The sequence below is a fragment of the Rhynchophorus ferrugineus genome, unplaced genomic scaffold (assembly GCF_030347505.1).
Source record: "Rhynchophorus ferrugineus isolate W39M unplaced genomic scaffold, kcgeb_rfMv2 rfM2, whole genome shotgun sequence".
NCBI lineage: Eukaryota > Metazoa > Arthropoda > Insecta > Coleoptera > Curculionidae > Rhynchophorus > Rhynchophorus ferrugineus.
The window spans coordinates 87,350,658-87,371,383 of NW_027472581.1; the positions used below are offsets into that span (position 1 = coordinate 87,350,658).

Genomic DNA, 20,726 nt, shown 5'->3' on the forward strand with positions numbered 1-20,726 from the left:
GTGTGAAGCCGGGGCGGGTCGCTAGTCAAGATAAATATAACCAAAAAATAAAAATACTTAAAACTAACTAAGATTTGTATAACGAAATAAGTGTGAATGATTGTCCAACTCCTCTGCTAATTGTCTCGTAATTTGTTTATAATAATTCAAACAACAAACATCATAAACAACACGACGCGTCTGTTTTCACCATTCAGTTTATTCACAACCCGGCTGGGAATAAATTATTTTCTGTCTGAAAAGATTAAAAAAGGTATGAAAAGGTGTAGAGAAAAAAAATGGTTTTTATAATCCACCGTTTCAAACTGCGTTATATCAGGACGGAAACACGCGAATAAAAATTGCCCACAAGCAAATTAGGGCGGAACTTTTTTGCTGGGTTGTGGTGATATGACAAAATAACCGGGCCTGTCGCCCTGGGCTTTGAAAGAAAATTCACGGGGGAGCCATCGATACTTTGGCGATGGTGTGGCGTCAGCGTAACCTCAATAAGGAACTTTTTTTTGAAGGTAAATGTCAACTATTCTAGGCGGGGATTTTTCATTAAAACGGTTTGATTTATTTTATGCCAAGCGCTACTAAATTATTTATAGTGTAATTTTATTTAGTTACAACAAAAAACTAAATAAATTTTAGAGACTCCTTTTAACAACCAGGGTTTCTATATGCTAACAGGGATGTCTACCATAATTACAGTGGTGAAATACTACTAACTGTTTGATTAACGACATATATATTGGTAATAATCTAACTTAACTATACGATTTGACAGTTTTGACTAGTGTTGAGAGCTATCGACTGAAATCGACTATCGACTGTTTAGTAATTGACTACTTTTTACTATCGACTGTTTCAGTCGTATACTTTCAGTTACTATTCTTGGTGTTACTTATAAATAACAATGTATTGTATATTAATATAGCAGCATTTTGGAACGATATTTTTCAAGATTTTTAACGTAATGGGGTAAAAATATTAAAATTGTGAATGATAAATAGTAAAATACTTTTGACTGTTCGACTACTCTTTCGATTTTTGTTAAAACATATTTCCGTTCAATAATAACTAAATAAATGTTTTTCAAAAATGCTCTAGTTATTATTGTGCGATCATTTTCAATTATTTCATGAATTGGTCCGTTTTCTATGATTAGGTATACGTTTAATATTTATTTAGTATTTATGGTTATTGTACATCGTTAGATTTTAGGTCTTGTTTAAATTCTATTGTATTGTCCATTTTTATTATAGTATATTATTTTAAAATAGCAATTAACGTATTAAAATATGATAAAACATTTGGGGGGTATTATTCCATTCCATACAAAAATTCAATTTTTTTTTTATAGATCAACAGAACACTCAAATATAAAAGTAATTCAACTTCATTTAAAATGAAATTACTAATTGCATGTTAATAGTATTTTGTCATTATATTTTTCCTTTTCTTTTTCAAAAGTTAGTACGTGAAGTAATATGTACATATAAAATCAACTGCTCCAAGCAATTATATACGTCCTTTCCTCTCTCACAATTCATACAGGAAAGGGTTCGTAAATTTTTGTCAGACATCATGAATTGAACAAAACAGTCGAACCGTGCATTTGACTGAAAATACTAATTACTATTTTCAGTAGTTAGTTGTTTGACTACCGACTGTTTCGACTGTTTTGCGACTATGGACTCTACTACACTAGCACATCGCCTTCCCGGTTTGTCACCTCTTATTATTATCACTAATGTTTCAAAGAACTTTGTAAATATTTTACAACAGGATCGACCAGTATCAACATGAATCGAATTTTGCAGACTATAGATTTATGATTCGGTTACATGTTCCGATATTTGCCAGCATTCTGCCTATTTTTATCTAGTGTAAAATTAGACGGAAAAATTAAGTGCGTGTTTAAATTTTTATATTGTTTGTAACGGCATTTTGCAGTAATTTTTAAATGTATTTCTGACCACTTATGCATTGTTCACAACATGCTCAAAGAGATGATATGATTTTGTAGTATGTGTGAAAGTGTTTAAACGACTTGGATGGAAAGTTAAAATGGTTAACGCACTCGCCGTACTCTCCAGATATTATTGGGTCCAACTGGGTTCAATGGTCCATACTATCTATTTAAATGACGTGTTTTCTTCAGGAAAGGAACTACCGACCTATCTGGGACGTTTTTTAGACCTATGTTAATATTACGCGCTTGCAGACATAGCTTGTTGGCAGAGAATAAGAGCAGGAATTATTTAAACGTCGAGACCGTTAAATATGTTAAACTTTTCGTAGTAAGATATTATCATCAAATGAAGAGATAGAATTTTCATAGCTCAAAGCTCAAGCTTTGACCCGGTACAAATACAAAACCTATCGGTAAGATCTTGAATGTGATTAGAAACGCAATTTGTGAACAATGAGGGATCCCACGCTCTTCTTTGCTTGCCCATCTTTCAGGAAATTTATGGTTACCATCCCAAATACTGTTTGTTCTTTAAACAAAACCATTCATCGAGCCATTTTCCTTGAAATTGGGGAAGGGCTGCTCTGCAAGCACGTGTCCTGGTCTGAGAAGTACTGAAGATACAACAGTATGTCCCATCTAAGTGCTTTCAACGTTTCCTAGACAGATTTTCTGTATGAGACGGCGCATTATTGTGCACTTTACCGTGCCATCGGACACTTTCACGACGGTTTTCGATTAATTCATGTATCTAGTTGATCATTTTTTATCAGTAGCGATCATTATCAACTATTTCACCAGGTTTCAACAGTTCGTGATACAGTAAACCAGTCTGGTCCCACCAAACAAAGAGCGAGTCGATAAACCGATTTCCCCAGTTGATAACAATGATTTCTTGCACTTATGGGTTTGAAGATAAATACACTATTCATCACCCATCACTATTCGATTCAGAGATGATCTCCGGTCATTCTTTTGAAGGAGTTTCAGTTAATGGAGTACCCATATTCCCATTATTCAGATGGTTCCCCATTGTTCGTAATAGTTTCTTAGATCACATTTAACGCTTATGCTAGTTGTTTTTGAGTTTGGGTTGGGTTCTCATCCAATAACTCACTGTAGTCTCATAATTTCAAACTCATTTGGCCTATTAAAACGTTCTTTGTCTTGCACATCGAAATTACCACTTTTGAATTCTCCAAAGCACGCTTCACGTGTTTTTAAGGTTAGAGCATACGCATCGTAAATTTCCACAGACACACGATGACTTTTAGGGGCTTGTTCCTCTTGATTAAAAAAAAGTAATGCGTGCCGCGAGCATGGGTTTTCAGAGAAGAAACATGACATTTTATATAAGTATACCTGCCTAGCCACATCTGTTAGGAAAACCGATAATGACTTTCCGGTACAGCTGGTTCTTCAACGTCGATAGCTACCTCCAAATTTAGCTGACTTTAGCCCTTCCTATCACTCAAATAAAGTTTTCTTAGTAAGCGATTTTCAACAAAGGAACAAATAAAAGAGATGCATTGCTCAAGGCTCTCTCGTCATTACCCGCGAGTTATAAATAAACGAACCCTTAATCCAGGCTTCCCGATCTTAAAATTAATGCAATATCATCGGAGCTTTTAATAAAGCCCTCCCTATAACACACAATATTATCCAAATATGTTAAAATGAAACAGCCGTGAAAAGCGGGCCCACAATAAATTATAATATTCAGGTCGGTCCGGAATTGATAAAATTCCGCTCCTGCGACCCTTCCAACCGAGAGAAAAAAAATGTGACACTTCTTTACAACATAAAGGAGCCCCTAAGTACTTCTTTTCCCTAACATATTCGAAAATGTCATGTAATCTACCGCCCCGCGTAATAAATTTAAAAGGTATTTTTGTTTCCCGATCCTTTTGTACGCGTATAGATTTACATTTTGATAGAAACGAGCTTACCTATATATTTGGGGCGGTATCATTCTTATCAGATTAGATGGGGAATGTCTGATTTGGGATTCTTCACCAGAAATCTTTTCCACAACTCGATAAATATATAAGCAAGAAAAGGAGTGGAGAGGTGTATCATAATTTTTACGTTCTTAAAAGCTACGGGGTCACTATTTATATTTCGCGAATTGGTAATACTGTTGTCATGTGAATCCATCTGACGGTTCCATCGTAAAAACATTTTGTCGCATGGACGCTATTTGTTTATTTTATATTCAGTTGAAAGTTTCGTCTCGGCAAAAAATGGTGCATCAATCAACCTAATTTGACTTTTGGCGATGAAGCTCCATCAAAAGCCACCGTGTATCGCTGATTTAGTGAATTCAATCGTGGTCGAGGTTTGCTGTTCAACGAGTTTTGTGAGGGTCGTTCAGAAATGGCTGTTGTGCCAGAAAACATCGACGCTGTGTGCGAAATGATTAAATAAGACCGTCATGTCATCTATTGTGAGATTGAGGCATCCCTCGCATTAGTTCCACCAACACATATGCGATTTTAGCTGTGCGAAACTTACGTTTGCATTGGATCTCACGCAATTGAACAATCACTCAAAAAAAGGCTCGTGTCGATTTATGCAAAGAAATGCTTAAAAATTCAATCGCGGTGCTTCCAAAGACGTTCATAAAGTCGTGACAGGTGATGAATCATGGATATATTCGTATGAGCCCGAAAGTAAGCAGCAGTCGACTGTATGGGTGTTCCAAGATGAACCAAATCCAACAAAAGTTGTTCGCGCACGAAACACTTCAAAGAAAATGGTGGCCTGTTTCTTCGGGAAAAGTGGTCATATTGCGACAGTTCCTCTAGAATATCGTAGAACAGTAAATTCTGATTGGTACACAACCATTTGATTGTCAGAAGTCTTTTGTGAAATAAGATTCTACATTATGACAATGCGAGCTCTCACACATCGGCTCAAACAAGAGGCTATTTGAGCACTCAAAACATCGAATTGATGGGCCATCTGCCGTGCAGCCTTAATTTCGCACTCTATGACTTATTTTTGTTTCTATTTGTGAAGAATAAACTGCGTGGTCAACGATTTAAAAAATCATGTTTTGAAGGTACCTCATTCGGAATGGAATAAATGCTTTGAAAATTGGTTTAAGCGTATGTAAAAGTTTATCGATTATCGTGGCGAGTACTTTGAAAAACAGTAAAAATATATTCGCAGTTTTATTTTTTTTTGCTCCTATTCCCGAAATATAATTAGTGACCCCCTTAATATAGTTAATTTCATTCCGCGACTCTACAACAGCACGGTGTTGATATAAAGGGGACAGATATAAAGTGCATTTATAAAATAACAAATTAATAAATAAATAAAATTAATAACACAAACAGAGAGGATAAAAGTATAAATAGTGTATATACAATTTAAAAATGAACCCAAATACAGGACGACAAACACAACCATAACGAAGTAGAGGTTTTCTTCAGACAGCACACATCAGTACCCATACCGATATTGTAATGGTAATTTAGTCAGTGACACTAGACTTGCCATAGGCTAGATTTTATGGCGATAATCGTTTTCTTGTAGAAATCCGAGGAGTCTGTCTGTATTCTCCCCTGTTAAGGCTTCTAAAAAATTTGCAGCCCATACTTCTGTTCTAATCTTGATGAGCCGTTAAACTATTGAGGTTTCTTTTGTAAAAGATGGATTGGTATTATTGGTATTCCTATAAGGTCCACTGTAAACCACTTCTGTAAGCGTAACTGTATTTATGTATTTAGACCGACACCCTTATCAGATTAGGCAGAGAATGTCTGATTTGAAATTCTTCATCAGAAATCGTTTTCACAATTCAATAAATAGATCGGCAGAAAAAGGAGTGGTGATATATATCATACATTGTGTGATTAATAAAGCTGCTTATTTGGTTAGTTACTTATTAGTGGTGACAATTTGGTAATATTTCATTAAATTATTTATATTTCTTTTATAAAAGATGGATTAATGGCTTGGTAATATGATTCTCCTACAAAGTCCTCAGTAACTCTATATTCGGGGCGGTATCATTCTTATCAAATTAGATGGCGAATATCTGATATGAGATTCTTCACCAGAAACCGTTTCCGTAATTCAACAAATCCATGGACAAGAACAGGAGTGGAGATATATATCATAAATTCTGGGTTCTCAAAAGCTGCTCATGTAGTTAATTACTTATTGATGGTCGTAATTTTGTAGTAATTCATAAAATTATTTATATTTCTTTTGTAAAGGATCGATTGGTGGATTGGTATTACGACAATTCTACAAAATCCTCTCTACTCCACTTCTGATGGATGTGTAACTATACCTACATATTCAGAACGATATCATTCTTATCAGATTAGATAGGGAATGTCTGATTTGAAATTCTTCAATAGAGATTTTTTCCGCAATTCAACAAACAAAAAAAAGGTTTCTTAAAAAAATTTGATCATAAGCATTTCAATTTCATAAAATTACAACACTCGTTAATGTACACTAATTCTAACTAAGTATAGTTCCCACTATAGCAAAAATTATTTTTCGGATTGAAGAAAAGTAATCTGCAATATTATTCTAGTTTTTTTTTGTTATATTTTAGTGTCGCCATTATACCAACTGGGATTTATCTGGACTGGACCTACAGCTTAAGGTGCCGAACCACGGTCCTCGGCATTGAACCGGATTAAGAATTAAAGAAGATATCCGGTCTTACCCAGCTTAGTTACTGTCTTAATTGGGATCATTCTTGTCGGAATTTACTGTTGCCTTTTGGACAATAATAATTATAAACAATCAGAAACATGAATTAATGACTATGCCCCGGCAGGATTCGAACCTGCGATTATCCCAAGAGTAGGAAGACCAGCCCGTCACTTAACCTCTGCCTTAACCAAGCTGGCTTAGTTGACGTTAACTGGAAAAAGAATATTTACGAAGAACTTAAATATCTGGTTATGCTATCAATTCTAGATTTTGAAATATCTGTTTAGATTGCTATATCTGTTCAAATACATAATACTTGAGGGAGATTTTATTAAATTAAACTAATTTTTCTCGATTTTTTGTCGATATTGGGACTGGTTCAATCATACAAAGTTTAGTATCGAAAAAATAAATACTATATACGACTACCATTCTTCATTTTTTTTTACAACTGATTCTGGCACTTTTTGTCCTGACAGAAATGACCAATCGCCGTTTTCATTTCGGTTATATTTTCCCGTAATATCAGATCGATATTTCAGTGTTCTGACTCGATGCCCGCGTTCGGAATACAAATGAAAATTTGACCAAACTCAAACATATTGCCATCCACAGAGACTTCCGAATAACTTGAAGCATCCATCATTGGGATTATATTTTTTCTTCTTTTTTTATGTCGAATATACTATATCCACAAATAACTAGACCTCTTGGGTATAAGTCGGGTTCGCTCGATAGTGTTAGATATCTTATTGTATTAATGTCAAGTTCGTATGTCAATATTATTGCGAGATTGCATGTATTTTGATCAGCGACAGATCTTAGTGAAAGTTCGTAAAAAGTATAAACAGTAATTATAGAACGTCCATTAAAATAACCAATGCATATACGTCACCAATTACAGTTTGTAAAAATGCAACATTTATTTTAAACCCCGAGCGGATTTTTCCTTCTCTTTTTATAATAGTTAAAAAAAGATAAAATCCTCTCTAACCGAATCAGCCTATAAAATTCGAATTTATATTAGTACTAGTTGACCATATTCTATGTCTGCATAATTCCTCAAATTATTGAAATTACCAAGGGTATTAAACAGTCAGAATCAGGAACTCATTGGGCATCTAATGAATTAGTTCGAGTGTGAGTGAGTTAATGAAGGAAGTGGGCTTGAGATAATGCTCTGGTACGGCAGATTATTCGTCGTTTCCGTTGTACGTATATCAACCACGGACGTGTAATTTCTAAAATCAAAATCTGGCAATGTTTTACTGCAATATGCTGGCAGGTAATTTTGAATCAGAACGAAATCCTTATATTAAGTTTGAAACGATGCGAAAACCGAGACTGATTAGTTAAAACATTATTAAACGATGTTATTTAATTTCAAGTAGTGTTACTTAAGATTTTGTGATACTTGCGGTTATTCCAGTTTTGTTGAATTTATTAAAGAGTTATTGTAAGTTTAGATAAGAAACGTTTAAGAATAATACGGTCGCCTAAACATATATTGTTTTTTGGACAGCTGTGCAAGATAAAGGCGACATATAAATTTTATCCCAACATATATTATCAAAATATAAGAATAACAAAAATAATGAATATTACACAATATATACAATATATACAACATTTTATATGCGTAAAATATATCATTTTCGAAATCAGATTTTGATTTAATTAATGTCTGATTAGGAAAAAAAGTAAAAATTGTTCTTGCTTAAAGATTGCTACTAATTGATATGGTTCTAGAAATATAGTATATCATTATACTAATGATAATTCCAAATGTTGTTAAGATTGTTCTGTAAATTTTAGTGGTATTGACTTCTGATTAATTTCAGGTTTCTAACAGCACTAACCAAAAATTGCAGATAATAAATACGTTAATTACGTTAATTTGTGCATCAAAAGTTATAATGAATGTTGCATAAAATTTCAATTCCACAATTGTTGATGAGTGGGACATAAGAAAAAGTAGAAATCAATAGACAAATAAAGGCCATAGAAGACAAACTAAAGATGAGCTATCTGCAAGGACGAGATCGAACAGTGAAATAAGTAACCACAGAATAATGCAATTTTATTCTTTTAATCAGGTTGGTGTAATTATTGTTTTTCTTAGAAGAAAAAAAGAAAGATTTTCGATTTCCCCCCTTTCTCCACAACATTTCCTGATTTGGTCTCAGTGGTACCACCACAGAAGAGTAGTCTTTGGAATAAAAAAGAATTTTGAAATTCGCCCAAAAATTGAAAAAGAAACAGGTCAATTGAAAAGTCCCCGGCATGACACATAGATGGCGCTATAGAATTAAATCCATATGTTTTTTAGTTCGCCCTAACTCTCGAAAGATGCGCGTCTAAATTTGACAGCTGTCAATTATGTCATTAGTTCGTGAATCATAGCATTTTGAGTGAAGCAACTTTTGTTATTGTGAAGAAAATGGATAAAAAAAATTTCAAAAATTGCTTTTTGAAGGGAAAAAATACAGTTGAAGCAAAAACTTGGCTTGATGCCCAGTTTCTGGATACTGCCCCAGGAAAATCTACCATCAATTTTATTGGTATGCTAAGTTTAGACGTGGTGGAACGAGCACCGGAGCCTATTGGTGAATGCCGTGGATGCCCAAAAGTGGTTGTTACCGACGAAAACATTAAAAAATCCACAAAATCATCTTGAATGACCGTAAATTGAAACTGAATTAAATAGCAGACAGCCTAAAGATATCATCTGAATGTGTACATCATATCATTCACGAATATTTGTGTATGAGAAAGCTCTGTGTAAAGTGGGTGCCGCACGAGCTCACTGTTGACCAAAAAGGAGTTAATGATTTGGAACAGTGTTTGAAGATGATCAAGCGTAATAAACCCGAGTTTTTGCGTCGATATATCGATTCATTATCGGCGATAATGGTGAAACATGGCTCCATCATTTCATTTCGCAGTCCAGACAGTTATCTGAATGCACTGCATACGATGAACCCGCTCCAAAGCATGGGAAAACGCAACAGTCGGCTGGCAAAATTATGGCGTCTGTATTTTGGAATGCGCATGGAATAATTTTCATTAGCTACCTTGAGAAAGGAAGCACCCTCAACAGCGACTATTACATAGCGTTATTGGACCGTTTGAAGGACGAAATCTCCAAAAAAGAGCCGCATTTGGAGAAAAAGAAAGTGCTGCTTCACCAAGACAATGCACCGTGTCACAAGTCAGTTAAAACGATGGCAAAAATCCATGAATTGGGCTTCGAATTGCTTCCTTATCGACTATTTTCTGTTCTCAGATCTCGAAAGAATTCTCACTGGGAAGAAATTTTCGTCGAATGAAAAGATATATATATGTATATATGTTCGGGCTGTATATATATATATATATATATATATATATATATATATATATATATATATATATATATATATATATATATATATATATATATATATATATATATATACAGCCCGAACATAAGGCTTTTTCCATCGTCCTTTTTTGAAATCTGTTAAAAATATGATGTATAGTGATATGTAATGATCTGAAGTTACAGTTCTGAAAATATTAAATAAATAAATGTTCAGTGGCGCAGTAACTCAGACTTATTAAAACTTTGTTGATTATTGAAACTTAATAATTGAAACTTAATAATTGAAACTTAATAGTTTATGTATATTTTAACATGTTTTAGTACATATATTTATTATTTTCATTAGTGTTACGTGTCAAATATGTTCTTAATCCTACACTGAGAATACTATACCAACAAGTTTTAGTAATTCCATTTTTTATCATTGATTGATTTTTATCATTCTTAAATTATCATCTTTACTCTGTTTTGAGAGAAACATGATTAATAAATTGTGGCTGAATTTCACCACAGGTTTGTTTTAACCCTCTTGCCAAATATATGGAAAAGTAATTATTGCTCATTCGGAGGGTTAGCGTAAAATTCATTGAACGGCTCTCGCCTAATTATACGACATTATTATCGGGACGATTATCAAACGTCGCGTCGCATTATCATAATGCGACATCGTAAAAACAAAACTCGGAAAAGGAGTGAATCGTAACGTCCCAGTAGTTCGCGTTCGCCGGGGAAAACAAAAAGGCGACCTTACCTAAGATATAATCAAGCTGATTAGGGTTGATTTTATCCAACTGGCCCTTATTCCAGACGTATTCTGCTTTGAGTCCCCTCTTCTTTTTGTCTCGGACCCAGTCGTCAATGAGATTCCGGCCATCCAGACGGCGACCCTCCTCTTTTGTTTGTTCCGGATCGTGGGCAACTTTCGGCAGCCAATGACGTCGCCCGCCGCCCAGCAAAACCTGCAAATTAGATTTCGTTTTAATGAGAATTTATCTTTTTGTTTAATTATGTACGAATGTTTTTGTTGTTTAATTATATGCCGGTTTTCAGTTGATTTAAATAATTAATCTGTGCCTTTTAGGTAGAAAAATTGCCGCGGGAACGTATTTACCAGGTTTACCGGAAAATCATTTCCGGATATTATAGGGACGAAAACTACACAGAACCGAAACACTACAAGAAAATTGAAAAATGTATTTATTCAAAGTATTTTTTTTATTTATTTATTACATTGATTTTAGTCGTTTCTGACTAACCTACAATTTGTCTTTATGCTAACTTAACTCTAGGTATATAACTAGGAGGACCCATCGGCCCTATCTCAGTCTCTGGTGAAATAATTTTATACCTGTCACTGCTGTATTTTCTAATATATGCATCTGACTACACAGCACTACACAAGATCAGATGCTTTGACTCTTTTGAGTCTTTCAACTAGTTGCTTCAACATTCTCATGAAAATGGAATCTTTCCTCATGTCCCCTTATAATTCTCTTGATTTGGGTGAACCCACAATACCTCTCTCCTCTTTCTCTCTCTCTCTCTCTCTCTCTATATATATATATATATATATATATATATATATATATATATATATATATATATATATATATATATATATTAATTATTATTTTAATGCAACATTATAATATTGCAACTTTTGGATACCATCAGAACAGGACAGGACTCAAAAGAATCAAACCATCTGATCTTGTATAGTGTTGTGTAGTGAAGTGCATATAGTAAAAAATACAGCAGGGGCATGTATAAATATTATTTCAACAGAGACTGAGATAGGGCCGATGGGTCCTCCTAGTTATATACCTAGAGTTAAGTTATCATAAAATCAAATTGTAGGATAGTCGGAAACAACTAGTAACAATGTAATAATTAAGTAATAATAAAAATTTTGAACAATTATTCCAATCGATAACGAGTTATCATTGTTGATTTTCGACTGTGGGTATTCTCTGGGGACACCAATCATCGGCGAATCGCGTCTCCACCTCCGCCCTCCGCCCTTATGTTTCCATAAATATTTAAATAGCAGTGAATTCGCCGCGGAGATGTTCGAATTAATTAACAGTCAAATTTTGTTTCAGCAAACGAACGATATCGGGGGAGAAAACAGGGCATTTATAATTTAAACCGCTTGACACCACAAATTTCCCTACTTTATCTGACGTCTGATCATGAGTGGCTTTCGAAACATTTGCGGAATGCAAATTGCCGATTTGCCGGGGCGCAAAGAAAAGGAGGAACCGAATTTGATAAATTATCGTCCGTATATTTATGAATAATTTAATTGGGATGAAAATAAAAAAGCGTAGGGGGGGATAATAGAGTTTATTTAGCACGCGCGGAATACGAAAAAATGTATTGGGGTATTCATCACGGAATGTAAATATCTTGTAGCATAAACCCGAACATGTATGAAGAATATGTTATAGTTTAGACATTTTGGTAACCTGTTTTCTGAAAGAAGTACAGTGCCTGTCATAAATGGGGAAATGTTTAAGTATAAAAATGTTTATTGACAGTTTTGTTCACATTCATTGGTAAGTGTATAATGTATACAGAAAAGTTTAGTGATGTCTGGAAATTTCGATGCCAAAAAGGAAATTCGTCTTGGCGAGGCAACCATTGAAAAAATCGATCAAATCCTTTCAATTTATTGAGGTAGACCAGCATATTTTATGTCGCGACATTGCTGGGGACTCAGTTATTTGAATCAGAGTTGACGATACATTAAGCTTGTTTCTACTTGTGAATCAGTGTCGAAATGATGAATGGAAGTTCATTCAAGTGACAACAATACACTAAAAGGATTCGAGTGACTGGAAAATTGGAAATTAATTATTTATCAAGTGCTGTTTGTACTTGGATCCCTGCTGTTTGCAGCTAAAGCGATTGTAATGCTCCATTAAAACAAATTCGATGAGAATTGATCAGAAATTGAGAACAGAAATTGGCTTGGAAATGTTGATGCATCCATAATAGGGATATTCGATACCGTTTGTTCTTGTTATTTGCGAAACTCTTTTATAATGAAAAGCTTACTTCGAAATGTTTGGTAAAATAACTTTTAGTTGTTCACTCAGATATCAGTTATGTTTTCTAAAGACAACGACTGTTATTTTGACTCTCTAGAAAGTCAGGAATATTCAAAAGAATTTAACAGTTTGATGATCTATTTCAATAGCAGACAAAGAATATTTTTAGTGGACATTTTTCAATTGCCGTTAGAGATTGTTTAGATTTTTCAGGTTTGATTATTGATTGATATTGATTATTGATTTTAAAATAACAGAAAATGTCTGCAAACGACACTTTTAAATCAGTTTTAGAATTAAATTTATTTATAAAAAAACTTTTTAAAATTTCGTTTAAACAAAGCTTTAAAAAAAGCTGTTTTAGATACATAAGACATTTTTCAAAAAAAAGAACTAGTATTACTATTTTCAATTATCATATTTAATAGAATAACTCTACTAATTTTGACAAAACCACTAAATTAGTCTCTATATTTTTATCGATATAAAATAGCAACAGGGCAGATGAAAAGTTGTCTGTTTCTCCAAATATGACCGACACTGTTAATTTTGAAATTGTTCATATTTTTCAAAATGTAACAAGTTAACTTCAACAGAGATCTTGGTAAAATGTATTTCATTAACTTTAAGATTATGTAGTTATTAATTTATGTATTATTTCTTTTATTCAGAAAAAGTGTGGATTAGTTTGGAAGCAATAAAAAAATTGGTTAAGTTTGATTCACATATTTTCTACATTATGTTACAATTTATCTAAATACGATATACTAACTAAAAAATAAATATATTTTTACTTATTACTTCAACTTTTAGAAAACACCGCTTAAAACATTTCATAGTGTATCATTGTAAATATGTTTTAATCAAAAGGCTTTAAGTTTGGAGTGTTACCTTAATATGCAAAGAGCTACCATTCAAAACAAACACCCTACATATATTAGATATATTATCTTGATTGATATAGCCAAGCAATGTTATGACATATAATAAATTAGGATCTATTACTGTCCACTACTCGCTTTTTCTTAACAGTTTTCATAACATTTATAAATCTTAAGCTCAATTTGGATATAAAAACAAGAATACGCCTAAGCATATAAAACCAAATTAATTATGAATGGATTTAAAAATAAATTTCGGACCAAATTGGCCATTTTAAAAAGAAATGTTGTGACCATTGATAAGACTCATTATATATTAAATTATGTTATACATATGTTTCCTACAGTACTGCATATACTAATAACAGTATCATTTGAACACTGCACAAATTCACAGTATATATTTGTTTTCTTTGTGTATTAACATTTCTAGGATTGTTAATGAATCTTGAAACTGAATTAAATTTGTTGAAGATGTAACCACTATTTAAGAGGAACTCGTCCAGCAATATTTTTTTCTGAACCTATAATTTAGAGGAGAAAAAACCTGGTTATTGACTGGTAATTATTAAAGTAATTATAAAACCGCTTCCTCAGACTGAAAACTGTCCACCACCATAGTCTCCATTGCAGGAAAAAGTTGTAGAGAACCGACATAAGCGTTATCGAATCAATCGAATTTTTGTTTTTCTTTAATAAAAGTAGTTTACAAAGTAAAGAAATTTTCTTACGTATAATTTAACTAAAATCATGAGGGTACGAAATCAAAAACAGTATCAGTCTGACAATCAATGGAAATTTTCTGATTGTTATAAATTCAAACATCTCTATAAATTTGCATATAATTTACATTATATTTATTTACAATTTCCCTGGTACAATTTCCATGAGCAAAGTTTTAAATTGATAAAATAGTTGCATTAAAAGCATAATCGTAGATTGATTTTTAAACGCTGCTTTGTTTAAACATTGTCTGTATTGTAACCCAGTCATTCGTCTAGCATAATCTGACGCTTAAGCCATACCAATCATCCGCCCATTACTACAGAATCGCTGATAGTCACTAAATTAACGACGATTTACACCGGCTGATTAAAGTCAGTTTCTAAATCAATTGTCAGCGTTTAGCATGCTAACGCTATCAAATTTGCTTTATTGAGGAAGATCCGCATCAAGGATCCGTATCCGTGCTAAAATTAATATGATTTCAACGTAATATAAAACGGTTAAGTCACCATTGGTTTCCATATTGATAGATTTAGTGGTAACTAATTGGTGTAAATGTATTAATATTTAAGGTGTTTGATTTCAAATTTCCTAGGTATATAAGTTTTTTTATAAACTATTTTATTTTAATAAAAAGAAGAAGAAAAATTTGACAATGCCCTTGAGAAAATATTGGCCCTTCTTTTTAATATAAACAAATTGTTCAATTCTAAACACCTTATTTCGTGTCATTATATCTCATAGTTATTTCATTGCCTCGTAGTAATTTTATGCATATTTTCTAGGGAGACACTTTACAACACGAATGTGGTTTGAGGGTCAGCAATAAATTTTAAACCGATAAATATTATAATTCATGGTCTATATGCAGTGATAGATCTTGAATAAATTGCTGAACAAACAAGGAAGGCACATAACAGATTATTAAAAGATAACGTTTTCATAGAGAGAAAAAGACAATTTACTGCAATGTAATTAATTTTAAGGGATCAAGTAAATTTTTGAAACATATTAATTCAACAACAATTAAATCTCACAAGTTTTTATATATAACATATGTTACTGCATCGTGATTTCCATATAATACTACACTAGAAATATAAGTTCATGATCAACTACAAGCAAAGCTTATTTCTACTAACTAATATAACTGGTTATATGATATTCAGTATCAATTAAGAGAATATTTACTGTAAACTGTTTCAAATACAGAGCACAGGATCAAGAAGCAAAAAAAGGATAATACGTATATATACAACCGAACATAGAAAAAATGTATATATACAACCGAACATAGAACCTCCCCCTTTTTGGAACTCGGTTAAAAATAACACTTATACCGCTAAAACCAAAGTTAATTCAAAGTCCTAAGGCTTCCAGAACATCAGTTTGGCTTTCGCAATAAGCATGGGACTATAGAACAAGTACATAGACTTGTAAACAAAATAAACACTGACTGAAAAAAATGCCGAAAGATATTGTTCGGCTGCTTTTCTAGACATATCTCAAGCTTTTGATAAAGTATGGCATACGGGCTTGCAGGTTAAACTAAAGAAACTTCTCCCTCATCCGTACTATCAGTTACTAAAATCGTATCTCACTGATAGACATTTTATTGTAAATCAAGGCGATGAACATACCGAATTAAATCCAATATATTCAGGAGTTCCGCAAGGTAGTGTACTGGGTCCAGTACTGTATCTTCTGTATACGGCTGATCTACCCACCACAAAAATAACTACTGTGGCAACATAGGCAGATGATACAGCAATCTTAGCATCCCATGAAGATCCAGTCACAGCATCAATAAACCTACAAACCCACCTGGAGCAAATACAATTATGGTTGAAGACGTGGCGCATTAAAGCCAATGAAACAAAATCCACGCATATAACGTTTACCCTGCGTAGAAGAACATGTGCACCAGTGAATATCAATCATCGTCAACTCCCCCAAGCAGAGCATGTTAAATATCTTGGTATGCACTTGGATCGACGCCTAACCTGGAAGAAGCACATACTCTCTAAACGGAAACAACTGGGACTAAAATTATATCAAATGTATTGGCTCATCGAGAGCAAATCCAAGTTATCATTAGATAACAAGGTTTTGCTGTGTGAGTCTATACTCAAGCTCATTTTGGTATATGGATTCCAACTATGGGATAATATATCCATCATTCAACGGTTCCAAAATAAGATGTTGCGTGCCATTGTTGATGCTCCGCACTATATTTCAAATAAAGTGATACAACGCGATATTCCTTTAGAACCTATAAGGAGTGTAATTCAACGTGTTTATGTGAGGTACTTCGAAAGAGTGTCAGTGCATCCCAATGTACTCGCTAATCAGCTAAATATGCGACGTGATACTGAAGTGCGTAGACTAAAACGTTTAACACCACCTGATCTGATTACTGGACATATGTAGACTTTAAGAATAAGCTTTAGAATAAGACTAATTAATTAAGATAATATTTTATACAGAAGATTGCTTAATGAAGTGATTTTCTACATGCCATGTATATATAATATAGACATAAGAAACACTTATTGCCAATAGAGCAAATTGTGGACTCACGAAGAGTAATAAAAAAAAACCTAGGGCGACGAATAGGTAATTTTCCTCTTTTGCTCTTCTTAGTGCTTTCATAGGTTGAATGAATTTCATAAACTGAAAACTCGAGCTTTAATGGTTTAATACCTTTTTTAAAATATCATGCTTCTAACTTATATTATTTCCATATTAAACCTAGAATATATATAAAATATTTAAATGAAAGTTAGTTTCTAATATAAAATCCCGAATATTTTCTGGGAATTCATAAGGACTCAGCCCCTTATTTAGATGGTAAAAATATAATTTCGAAATTGTGGTAAAAATGTGCGACGCCATTCATTTTAATAAAAATGCGAATACGGGGCTATTTAACATAAAGCAGAACAATGGAAAAATATGTAACTGATATTGTTTTATTCAAAACATGACTAAAGACGTATGTTTTTGTATGGGATCGCATTTTGTAATATTCAAATGGCAGTATAAAAATTCATGTTACAAATCTAGTGTAATTTGAATTTCAAAACAAAACGGCAGCTGGTTTGGTTTGCATAAGGAGGTAATCTAAAAACGGGCTATTTGAACTAACCGTGTGGGGGTGAAAGGAAAACGGTAATAATTGCCAACAATTCTTCTGGTGGCACTGTTATGAAACCGAAATTATTCGTTTCACTTAACACCATTTTGTTACACTCGTGTAGCTTTAAACCATTATATATATATTAGTATAACATTATAGTGTAAAAAAAGGTATAGTAGGCTGTTCAGTAGCGACATAGGAACAATTTTAAAAAATGTAGACACATTGGATGGGAAGTAAATTTACCTCATTTCTGAAGTCATTCGGGGCCTATAAATTGGTCAAGTTAAATATCGTCAATCTCGGAGCATTATAATAATTTACTAGACAAGTTAATTATCGAAAGAAATTACTTGTGATGGTTTGGTGAAGTAATCAAATGTTTATGGAAAAATTGTCTTGAGAGCAACACTGCTGAAGACTATAAGTTGTAAAATAGAGTTGCGCGTGCTTATAAGTTTGGAAGGCTATTATTAAAAAAATCTTCTAAATAACAATTTGTGCATTTATACCAAAGCTGCAACAAGATTGAAATATTTGAACAAACATCAAATATTCATTTGATTTAGTTAATTTAAAACTACGTAAAATGAATATTTTGGTAGCCGTGTCAAACACAATTGCATATGACATTGATACAGTTTTGATTTATTATAAAACACACAGTATATGGGGCATTTGATTTCAATAATATTATACTTACAGTTCCCAACTAGCGATAGTGCTATAATTGGGCACTCTTTACAGTTATGCAGGAAAAAATTTCATAATTTTCTTGCCAAGTTCGTTACTTGTACTTGTTGCAATTTTTGCAAACAAACTGAAACTAAAACCAGTATATCCAGTATGTAAACGAATAAGTATAAAACTGTTAAACGCAATTAGTAAATTCATTTTAGAGCATATTTGTTTGCGAAAAGAATATTAGTTGCATATAAAATAAGTTTTATTTAAATAAATTATTAATTTAGAATCTATCTATTATGACTATGGTAATAAAGACCTTTATATATCATTTTTATTTAATTATAATATTATATCATAATTAGGGATTAAGAATATATTCATTCTTAATTATTTAAGTGAATAAAATATTTTGACTCAAATATGTCAAGGTATTTCTTTTACAATATTTACTAATATATATATATATATATATATATATATATATATATATATATATATATATATATATATATATATATATATACATGAATTATGATTTATACAGTTTAAAGATATATTAAAATCATTTCATTATTTGTTATTTCATAATTATTTGCTATAACTCTTAACCTTTCGCTGTTATTTATATTTACGTGTATCTAAATTTGTGTCCATCTAAACTGTTGACAATCCCAATTTAAACTATTGGTGGCCGATATAAACCACCCTAAATATAAGCCGTTCTAAAACTAATATATTACTTTTATTTTTGAATGAACTATACTATTAGTTGTTCATCTTTGATTTACCAGAAATTATAACTCAAAACCATTCAATAATTACATTTTGTTTCTCTTAACGGCTTGCCAACCTATATCAACAACCGAAATGTGTAGCGAGCCATAGTTACCAAATATACCAAAGTTTTTGAATCCTTTTAAATTATATATTGTTCTGTTTATAGAGACTCAATAGCGAAAGCCAATGGGCTAATTTTTTTCATAAACATATATTTTAATGTACTTGTACAATGCCATGAAGTATTTTTGGGTTTATAGTTATTTTATTTACAATTATGAATGTTTTCAAATTTGTATATTAGGCTATCAGCTAAAATTAAAAAGACAAGCAATTAACAAGGAGAAAAACTTACCCAACGTTAAAAACGTTAGTAACCTATAATTTGTTCATTAATTTTTTTTAAATATATTTTAAAGTCTCCTATTACCAACTATAGTTTTATCTGGAGTGGTTCTAAAGTTTAACGTGGGCTCCGAACCAGGGTCCCCAGCATTAAGCCTACCGACTGGCGAGTGACCAACTTGAGAAATCATCCCAAAAGATATCCGGTCTTACCCAGCCTGGTTACTGGCGTGACTGGGATCATTTTCCTTGTCGGATTTTACACTCTTGCCTAGAACATTTACAAATTTTAAACAATCACATACATAAATTTACGACCATGCCCCAGCAGGATTCGAACCCGCGGATATCGCAACAGTAGGAGGACCGTCCCATCGCCTTTACCACTGCGCCACCAAGCCTGTTGTTAATTAATTTTAAATGGCAACAGTGCCGGATTTCTACTTGAGTGTTAGAAACATTTAATATACACACGTTGGACCCCACCTTGTATTGCAAATATTTATAAACGCATGTATATACATTTTTGAAAATAACTTATCCCTCGGGTTTCCCCATGAAAGATGTTCTCTTTTTATTGCTAAAAAGATAATTTAAAACAAATTATTGATACCGGATAGATTTTTATCATATTTTATTATTATACATCAATATTTTATATTGATTTATTTATATTTTTGTGATACTTTATTACAGTAATCATGCCAATTGTGGAAACAAGCTGAAATGTTATTTTACGATAATTTTTTCCCTTTGGTTCAGATCACAAAAGAGTGTTTACCGTTTAAGGAAAAAAATTCCAGATGTCTCCACACCACCATATTAAGTTGGTACTTCAAGCCAGTCGTTACGTTCCGCTTGAGATGTTAAATTCCAGCCTGATATCATCCAACTAAATTACCGAAATAAATCTCACTTAGAATCGGCACAATTTAAAGTTGGATGTACCCCGTTCCATGGCCGCCTTATATATTTTTAAGTTCGCCGACTGTTAAGGAGAGAAAAAAACTTGTTTCGAAGAAAAATAATTACCATAAAAAAGGTAGAATTTCGCCTGCTTACTTATTTTTAGCCGGCAGCGAGTTTCGTATCCTGCGAGAACCGGGAAAGT

At 32.7% G+C, this 20,726-nt stretch overlaps 1 protein-coding gene across 1 annotated transcript in view; it reads right to left on the reverse strand.

The window, feature by feature from the left end:
- LOC143190789 (alkaline phosphatase) overlaps positions 1-20,726 on the reverse strand; it is a 349,882-nt gene that overhangs the window by 80,564 nt on the left and 248,592 nt on the right. Inside the window, exon 5 of the mRNA XM_076395357.1 lies at positions 10,759-10,966. Within this exon, the coding sequence (XP_076251472.1) occupies positions 10,759-10,966 (208 nt within the window). The remainder of the gene's footprint in view (positions 1-10,758; positions 10,967-20,726) is intronic.